Source organism: Euprymna scolopes, chromosome 14 (assembly GCF_053919585.1).
Source record: "Euprymna scolopes isolate OS-2025 chromosome 14, ASM5391958v1, whole genome shotgun sequence".
NCBI classification, from domain to species: domain Eukaryota; kingdom Metazoa; phylum Mollusca; class Cephalopoda; order Sepiida; family Sepiolidae; genus Euprymna; species Euprymna scolopes.
In genome coordinates, this window is record NC_136495.1 from 85523011 (window position 1) to 85533208 (window position 10198).

A 10198-nucleotide genomic window follows, 5' to 3' on the forward strand; every position below is an offset into this window, starting at 1 on the left:
GCTTGCACAAATAGACTTAGAGTGACAGCATCCTCGTTTGTTATTGACTTTAGTCATCGGTTCAAATTTTTGGCAATTTGCTCAGCATCAACAGCTGGCATCTCTGTCACACAGCAAAGTAGACAAAGAGGTTGTCGAGAATTATGAGCACTTTTGCTGGAGCAATGAAATAACAGGGTTAGTGGTGGTGCTGAGTATAAAAAATTACCATTGGAAAAAAGATTCTCAGTAAAAAACATGAACAGAAAGTGAAAATATGAAAGCTAATATCACAGATAAAAATTGCAGCTGAATGTACAAAGAGTTTGTGGGTGATGACGATTCAACATGCTGTAAACCTTTACAGAGCGATTTGTTGCATGATGAAAAGCATGTGATCACTTTATAAGTGAACTACAATGTGGACAACATTAATAGTGACAATGAGGAAGAAGAACAAAGATGCAGTAAATTAACCGCATCAGCAACAATAGCCACAAACTATCAATCCAGGTGGAAATCCAGGTGGAAACGAAAGGATGTTAGAAACGGAAGGATGGTGGAAATGGAAGCAACAGAAATAGCAGCAACACTCGACTATGAAGCTGTCTTCTGTTTTTGATACAAAACACATAATGTGTCCAAAGAGCATTCTGGACCACCTTGTATGGAAAAGATGTTTTCACACATTTCACAACATGTTTTATAAAGCATTTGGTATCATATCCTCAGAACTGGCATGTGTACCAGTAGGGAGAAGCATCGGCTGCAGGTAAGGAGGCCATGACTTTGTTGGTTTTCATTGCGCAAGCTGGCTGGTGAATGCACACTTGGTAAAGCATTTAGTGGAGCAACCTCCAAAACTGATGCATTTGCTCATCCAACTCCTTGTTCTATGTCAAGCAGAGTGGGTGGGGGACTATTAAAGATGTTTACTTACATGAACTGCTCTTTTCAGTCATAAGCGGCATTTGTTGCAGGAAGGAACATCATCACTTTGTCAATTTTTTGGATACAGGCAGCAGCAGCAGCCAGCACTCATTTCCTGCGGCCATTTTCTTGTTTATTACCTGATCAAGATTACACTATCCATGTTGGTAAGAGCAGAGCTGGGATTCGGTAGAAAAAATCTACCGCCGGTATCAGTATTCGGTAGCGAGCCGTGTATAATCAGTATCGGTAGATCGGTAGATTTTCAGAAATCTACCGCCGGTATCGGTATTCGGTAGATCGGTATTGGTAGATTAAAAAAGCTCTCTATATAATAAAAAATGTTTTTAAAGGCCCATAACGCACTTTTTAAGTTATTTCTCTGTTACTTAGGTTAATTTAAGAATAGAAGTAAATTAGTACCTTTAATACAATTTTTAAGTTTAAAAATACATAACTTATTTAAAAAGATTTTTATGGGTACAAAATGTTATGATGGATTTTAACAGCACTGGGGGAAATGCCATTATTGAAATAGAGGGACTTTTTTTTTTTTTTAATCCAAAAGAAATACTACAAAGTCTGAAAATCTAATCTCCAAAACCTGTATGTAGTTCAAAATTATTGGAACCAAATGAAGGGGGAAACGTATGAAAAAAAAAAACGGGGGGGGGGTAAAAAGAATTAAATTAACGAAGATATCTTTCTAAAGACTAGAATTAACGCCCCCCTCATTCGTTAATTCTGGTCTTTCGACTTCGATATATTTTTTTTTAATCTTTTAAACCTGCCGATGTTAAAGTTGAAAAGTATCGGCCGAAAGATATCTTCGTTAATTTAATTCTTTTTACCCCCCCCCCCCCGTTTTTTTTCTTCATACGCTTCCCCCTTCATTTGGTTCAAATAATTTTGAACTACATACTGGTTTTGGAGATTAGATTTTCAGACTTTGTAGTATTTCTTTTTGATTAAAAAAAAAAAAAGTCCCTCTATTTCAATAATGGCATTTCCCCCAATGCTGTTAAAATCCATCATAACTTATTTAATAAATGAATTTCTCACTCAAAAAATAAACATCAAACTAAAAAAAACGTTAAATTTAAACAAACTCGACAATACAGTATTATTTATTAATTTTTAAACATTTTATTAAATTTTACAAAATAAATCACAAAATAAATTTCTTCCCAACACAAAAAATGAAGTCGTCTTGAGCCTCCTACTCCAGGTCGAGGAAGCTCTTAAATCTCTTGCTATTGCCCTTTAACATTACCAACTGCTCAAAGTTGTTTGCAGTCAGGGAGGACCTCTTGGAGCGGAGGATGTCGCCAGCGGTGCTGAACAACCTCTCAGCGGCAGCGGAACTGAGCAAGGAGGTGTTGTATTTGATAAACAACTTCACCCAGGCATCGCGGTGGCCGACAGGAAACTGCTCCTTCCTGACGACGTGGTCCCTGGCCCTGACTCAGTTGATGACCTCCAGCTTGATGGCCTCCTCCAGCGTAGAGTTGTTGGCTGGGGTGGTGGAAGTCAAAGGCCCATAGAGGTCATCATAGCAGAAGTACTGATCCGAGCAACCCTGATCAGCAGCAGCCTCCAGCGTATGGGGTTGGACTGATGATGTCGACCAACTCCCTAACAAGCCTCTCCTTGATGGTGGGGTAGTCCTGCTCCGCAAGGCGGTAGATGGCCTGGAGAGTGTGAGCTGGGTGGGTGGCGGTGGCCATCAGCAGGTTCTCCTCCGTGAACAGGTGACCAAATCTAATAAAAAAAAGCACATATAAGTTTTTATTTATAAAAGTTCTTTAAAATCAATCATTTCTTTAAAGTTTTATCTAAACAACTTAATTATATTTTTTATTTAAATTTTAGTTTTGAATAAAAGATAAAATTAAAAATGCTAAGAATTTTTTACAAGTTTTTAAAATTTTATAAATGTTTTTACAGGGGATTTTATCTTACCTGTTGGCAAAGCCATTAGTGAGGTTATCCTGGTCGAGGAGGTAGTCCACAAGCTTCTTGGCGTGTTTGAGGTTGCGGCTCTGCTGCTGCTGGAGCTTCTTTTTGAGGAGCATCAAGTCGGGCAGGAGGTTGCCCATGTAGGCCCACCTGTCTGACTGCATCCTGTCTAGGCAGGTGGCGACAGGCTCCATTACATCCACATATTCCTTGATGATCTCGGCATCCTTCAAATCGAAGCCGGCAGAGCCCTGGTCGGCAAGGATGTGGTTGATGGCAACCTTGGCATCCTGCTTCTCCAGCACAAGCTCCATGAGGGCTTTCATGGAGTTGAAGTAGCTGCTCCACCTCGTAGCTACAGGGGTGATGAGCCTTCTGCCACCCAGAGCCTCCTTTATTTTATTTGCGTAGACAGAGGACCTATTCTGTAGGTTCCACAGAGCCTGGGCCTTGGCCCCAGGCCTCCTAAAGACAGCCCTGGACCCAGTGTTCCACTCAGGCACCTTTGCCACGTCCGTCGTGGCCAACAGGTTGAGAGTGTGAGCATTGCATTTAAAATGTTGCGGAAGCTGTGACTCATCATCCCCCCTGTTGCGCAGCATGTCTGAGACGTCGACGACCTCACTGTTGACGATCGCCTCGTCAGTCTGCTCCTCGAGCTGCTTCTCTGTCAACTCTGGCCTGGTGGTGGTGTCGGCGGCAAAGTGTTCGAAGGCTGCCACGTAGTTGCGCCCATTGTCGGTGGTGCAGTGGGTGATCTTGTTGCTGATGTCAAACTCCGCGAAGATGTCAGACAAGTTCCTTGTCAGAAATCGTCCCGTCTGCTTCTCCATCAGCTCCCTTCACGCAAGAGTTGCTGCCTTCCTCTCCAAAGTGATGGGGTCGATCCAGTGCGCCGTGCAGCCGAGAAAGGCCCTCCTGAAGGATTTCCAGGAGTCGGCGGTGGTGGCTACAAGGTCGACGTCCTGCAGGGTGGCCCTGACCTCATCCTTGACCTGCCAAGGAAATTAGACTTGATAGAATACTCTTTAAAAAATAAAAAAAGTTTTGCTTTTAGTTATAAATTATTAAATTAAAACTTAACGAAGTTAAAACAAAAAAAAACCCTTGAATGTAACTTTAAAAAAGCTTTAAGTTAATAAATAATATGTTAATAGTTTTTAAAAAAATAAAATCATTTTTAAAGTTAAGCTTACTTTCAACTACCTAGTTTAAATTTTAATAGTTAAATTTTTTTTTTACCTGAACAGCGTACTTGTTGAGCCGCTTGGTGAGGGTCTTTCTGCACGGCATCTTGAACTCTGGCTTGAGGAAGTTCAAGAAGGTCCTCGTGGCCTCGTCCTCGGTGTCACAGAGGGGCTTGAGGCCCTCCGCGAACCAGACCACGTACGCCTGCTGGGCCATCTCCTGCGACAGCTTCGTGGGCCTCTCCGTCGCCTCCCTCGGTGTGATCTGGCGAATGGTCTTCTCTTCCCTGTTTGTCGGCTTAAACCGGTTGAGGGACATGGCTTCGTCCAGAGACGACAGCATGGAGGGGTGCTTTGTCTTGAAATGCTTTTTAAGGTTTCCCCTCGACTCGCTGTCGAACCTTATTTTCTGGGGGCACTTGCAGCAGCTGGCCATCCCCTTGTGCAGCATCTTATTGTTTAACTTACTACCCTTCTGGGAGCTCAGCAGCTTGTAAAACTTGAAGAAACTGAAACAGAAAAGATAAAGATTAAAGAAATTAAAAACTTAAACACTTCTTAAACGCAGTTGCATTAAGATAAAGCTTATAAAGTGATAAAACATAAATTTAAAAATTCCAACTTACTCCTTAATGCCTTGAAGAGAGCCCTTTAGTTTCTCCTCGCCGTTCAAGGCCTGTTCCCCTCCCTGGGTCTCCTCGTGGTCGGAGGTTTCTTCGCCGATGGCGCTCATCATGTCCACGCTGCTGCTGTCCAAGGTTTCCAGGCTACTGGTGGACATGGAAGATGCCACGGAGAGGCTCCTGGTGTCCTCCAGGTGGTGGGCTGGATAACTAACATTTTTAGTTAAATTTCAATTTTTTAACAAAGTAAAAACTATCAATCAGAACTTTTCTGATAAAAAAGAAAATGACTTTTATTTTATTTATTTATTTTTTGTTCAATTTAAATTTAACAAAGTGCCTTATGAAAAGCAAGAGACAAAACTATTTAACAGTTTCAACAAAACGTCTTTTGAAAAAAGGCCTTTTTTAAAAGATAAAAGATTTTAGATTCACAAACACACACACACACACACATAAAAGAGAGGGAGAGAGATTTAATTACAAGGAGCCGTATATATATATATATATATATCACATACACACACATATACATGCACATATGTTTTTTGACTCACCGAATTAAGCGTTTATTTATTCTTTTTTCTTTATAAAGCATTACTATAATTATTTTAAAGTATAGATTAAATCATTTTAGATAAAAAAAAATCATTTAAGTTTTAACTACCTGATAATTGAGGCATCCGAGAGGCTGCTGTGGCTGATGGTTCTCTCTTCCTGGGTATGGGACTGCCTTCTGTGGCCGGGGACCGGGCTACTGGTCAGGAACCTCCTCATGTTTATGACAACTGGAACCTAACCTAACGAACTACACAGAAACTAAATAATAAATAAATACGTGATTTAGCTTGTAGGTCGTGGTGGCCTCAGAACGGCCGGTGATTGGCTAAGCGTGATGACGTCAAATTCCTGGAATCTTCTGCTAACTGCTTACCATAAGTGCACTTGAACTAATTGAGACTTGTCCATTTCATTTTGCCAATGCCGACGTCGTCTTCTTTGAAGTTTTAACAAAAAATGTCTCGTGCTCGCTTTTTGAATCTACCGATCTACCGATTGACAATCGGTATTGGTATTCGGTAGTTTTTTCAAAATACCGAATGATTGGTATCGGTAGCAAACATCTACCGCCAGTAGTACCGATCTACCGAATGTCAATCGGTAGTCCCAGCTCTGATATGGACTGAGGGAATCCGATTATCTAATAAAACCAAAGCATCCTGTGGCTGGTCCACTGATACAAAAACAATGTGATTTCTAGTGAATACTCTGAATGTCAAATGAATAAATTCCACCAATTAAATGGTTAAACAGTGAAAGAAACAATTACTTTTGTTGCACTTCCTCATCATGATGAGATTGGGGATGGTGAAAATGATCAGAATGATGAGGTGGGTCTGATCATGGCAGCTGGATGGCTGAGAGTGTCACCGTCCCTTCTGATGGGCTGACCTCCCACCAGAGGGTTTTGCATTGGTTCCTAATAAAACTAAATAAAAAAAAGAATTAAGTAATTACTGCCTTCCATAGTTGTTGTTGTTTCACCACGTTTTATCCAACCAAGCCTCTGGCCGGCTTTGGGTAGTGATTAACCCTGCTTCGTCTTCACCAACAAAAGGATGGAAACTGTCTTTCTTACTGCTGCTAATATTTGCTTCAGTGGCAAACTAGTTAAGGCCACTAAGATTATTGGTTTGTTTGAGTTTCTCAGTCAGATATGGTTGGAAAAGAATTTGGGCCTTTTCCCACTGACAGGTAATTTACGGTTGGCTGGGGAAGTTGCATTTGGTTCTGCTAAAGCTGCAACAATACATCAACCTCCTTTGGAAATTTCTGGTGCCCCGGATTCTGCATTTGCTAGTACTGGCTAATGTACACTGTAACATGTTGTGAGCACTTGACATTTGCATTTGAGACAAAGTTTAAATATATCTCAGACTCCTAACTAATTATTTGGTTTCTTTAATACAAATTTATCTGACATGAGGTTGGGACCGTCATTCTTAAGTTTCATTCCTCACCTCACTAATGAAACAACATATGTATGAGAAATTGATTACCTTGGCTACCTTTTGGGTGATTTGTGAGTGTTCTGCATGGTTTGTGATAGTGCTGAAACTGCTGCGTGCTGGAGGGATGGACCAACTTTTCTCCAGCAAGTAGAGTATGGCATAAAGATCTACTTCACAAGATTTCCAGCTATGGAATAACTGGAAATGTCCTTTCAATGATTAAATCCTTTCTCTCTGATAAGCTTATAAAAGTAGTTGTTGATTGGCAGAAAACAGAAGCTCAGGGTTCCATCTTGGGACCAACTCTCTTCTTGATTTTCACCAATGATCTCTCGAATCACATTCTTAGATCATTTGTGGACATTTATGTAAATGACACAACAATGGCCAGCAATGACCAAGATCTTTCAGATTCTCTGTCTTCTGATATTGAGAATGTTGTGCAATGGGAAAAAAGGTGGCTGGTTAATTGTAATATATCGAAAACCAAGCTTCCCTCCTTATCATAATCACTCTAATCCCAATCTGGCACCAACTGAAATGAATGGTTTTCGTCTTGAGAAAGCACCATATCTTGATAAGTTTTTGGGACTGACCTTCACCCCTGATCTGAAATGCAACACATGCATCAAATCTGATGCCAAAATCACTGGAAAAATGGTTGTATTATTCTACTGTTTCAGTAGGTATCTCACTAGCGATGCAATCTTCTATCTGTATAAGAGCCAAGTATGTCCTAAAATGTAGTACTATGCCACATCTGGGCTGGAGCTGCTCAGAGCATCCGATCTTGCCTTGTGTCATGAGAAAACATGGCATAATGCAGAAGTGGTCATACCCTCTTACTTTTTCTTTTATTTTATATATGAGGGGTGTGCAATAAGTAATGCCCCTGACCCACTTTCCATAGCAGTAGAGCAACGAAACTTGGCACAGTTATTAGTCTTTCTCTACATAGGAACCACCCAGTTATGCATTTCTCCCATCGTTTGATGCAGCTCTGGAGACCGTTTTTGTAGAACACCCCAGGTTGGTCCTCCAACCACGACGTGACTTCATAAATCAAGGCTGCATCATCTGGGAAACGCTTTCCTTTCAAAAACAACTTCATGGCTGGGAAGAGATGAAAGTCAGAGGGTGCAAGGTCAGGAGAGTAGGGAGGATGGGGAAGGATTTCATAAACACACGCCCGTGCTTCTGATCTGGCGACATGCGAGTTGTGGACTGGAACGTTGTCCTGCAGGGGGAGGGTACCTTTGCTGATCTTGCCCCGCCTCTTGATTTTGATAGCTTCCCTTCATTTCCTCAAAAGTGAAGCATAATAGGCTCCTGGAATTGTGGTACCCTTTGCCAGGAAATCTGTCATCACTACTCTGTCCTGGTCCCAGAAGACTGTGAGCATGACCTTGCCAGCGGAGGGCTGCACCCTTGCCTTCTTTGGAGGTGGTGAGTCCAAGTGCTTCCACTTCATTGACTGGGCTTTGGTCTCTGGATCATAGTGATGGACCCAGGTTTCATCCTGTGTAATCAGTCTTTTGAAAAACTTTGACTCGTCTTCTTGGCCATCTCCAAATTCATCCTTGAGCACTTGACGCATTCTCGCTTCTGGAATGGTGTGAGCAACCTGGGAATCCATATGGCAGACACCTTATGCATATGCAAATGGTCATGAATGATAGTTTCCACAGACCCTGTACAGACAGAATTTTTTGTTGAGCTGTACCCTTAAATTATACCAATTCTAGCCAGTCTATACTATTACCTTACATTATTCAGTAACCCTTATCCTCAAGTGGTCTTTGGGCCTTGATAAGTGATGACTTCTTTGTAAAAAAAAAAGTAACACAAAAGCGTCTCATTTATTGTTTTGCTATCTCAACAGGGTTTTTCCCAGACTCTATATCAGATCACCAAAGTTAAGTAACATTGAGCCTGGTCAATACTAAAATGGGTGATCATTAGAGAATTGCAGGTGCTGTCTGTGCTCTCCGTTAATACCTCAGCATTGTTTTCAGTCAGTCTTGGGCCTCTCCTTGCCACTGGATCAAAGCAATGTTAATTCAGGAGAGGTGTGGTTGACGATTGCATCCATTGTGTCCATTGTCTCTTGAGACTGAACGGAGGCATCGATATCAGAGTATCAATCTCTGATATAGGCATCAGAGCACCAAGGTCAGGAAATCTAGGAGTGAACAAAGCAATAGTGACTTGTTATGTCAGAGGGCTTCGGCCAAATTGTCTACCATAGTTGGGTGACCCATGATGTTAGGTGCACTGAACACAACAGGATCTCCAACTTCCTGGTGAGATTTCTCTATGTGAATGGTTTTCAACTCCATACTAAGCCTCAAGTCCCAATGACTAAGAACTTTCCAAAGCCAAATCTGGTTACTGTTGGTGAGAACTGTACATATATCCTCAATGTGATGGTGGGTTGCAGCAATGGACGAGTATGCTTATAAGGGTAAGTTGGTCAATGGAGCAGTACATCAGCTGATAGTTGAGTTGGTTTGAATTCTCCAGTGTAAGTTCTTACCTACAGGGAGTTAAGGGTTAGGATGAGGGGCTTGCACCACCCAATAAGTAAATCATCCCTTAGGCCATGAACCTAGACACTTAACTGCCAATTTTAACTTTTAACACTTTTAACTCGACGAATGCCTTGCCATCTAATTAGTGATGCATATGAATAGATCAATGAGATTCCCACAATCCCTACCAACTACCTCGTGAAACCACAACAAGGGGATGGACTTGGAATGATCAGTGGAAAAGAAGACACTTGAGCTTGATTCTACTGCTACTGAAGAAATATGGAAGGTGTAGTATAGGCAGGAGGCCAGCTTTCATTGATGTCAGTGCTCTTCTGTTTGTTGTTCAGTTTGCATTGTTCAGTTATGCCAAAAATGAAATACCACCACTTCTTTTATTTTCTATCTTACTCAGTGAAAAGGGGGATGGATTATTCAATAGACCTCTTGCTAGCACCAAGTTTGTGGGCTCCCACATGTTTGGATTTAATGCTTTTTAGCAGAGACCATGCTCGATAGGCAGTTTGAGATAGTACATCTATCAAATACTGGTTTCCTAAAGTGAGCTTAGCAAGAACAGAAACCTCATGAAGAGCACATTTTCCAATTCGAGATCTCTATTCCAACAAGAAATATCAGAAAGATTAACACATAATTTGTGACAGCCGAACATTCATTGTTTCTTTGTTTTTTGATCATTTCATGTTGGATCTTCCCATCATTAAAAAACAGAATTGGAGTGTTCACCCACTGACAGGAAACGTGAGTTGGGTTTAGACCACGGTGGGGCAACATGATAATTATGACTTTCTCCCTTTTAGAATTTTTCCTTTTCCTCATTGTTTCTACCCCTTTTTATTGAAATTTATTCTTTTGTTGAGTGTTATCCATTTCTTTTTTTATAGTTTTCACAGCAGGTCACTGTTGTTGTTGTTGTTGTTGTTGTTGTTGTTGCTGCTGCTGCTGCTGCTAGTGTT

General features: G+C 41.2%; 1 protein-coding gene across 1 annotated transcript; it reads right to left on the reverse strand.

Annotated features, from left to right (window-relative positions):
- Positions 1 to 2004: 2004 nt before the first annotated feature.
- LOC145293366 (uncharacterized) lies at positions 2005 to 5375 on the reverse strand. The gene is made up of 3 exons (XM_080140001.1): positions 4111 to 5375; positions 2872 to 3863; positions 2005 to 2670 (listed from the first exon to the last, which is right to left on the reverse strand). The coding sequence occupies exons 2-3, from the start codon at positions 3699 to 3701 to the stop codon at positions 2493 to 2495; spliced, it is 1008 nt and encodes a 335-aa protein (XP_079996127.1). The 5' UTR covers positions 3702 to 3863; positions 4111 to 5375; the 3' UTR covers positions 2005 to 2492.
- Positions 5376 to 10198: the final 4823 nt, after the last annotated feature.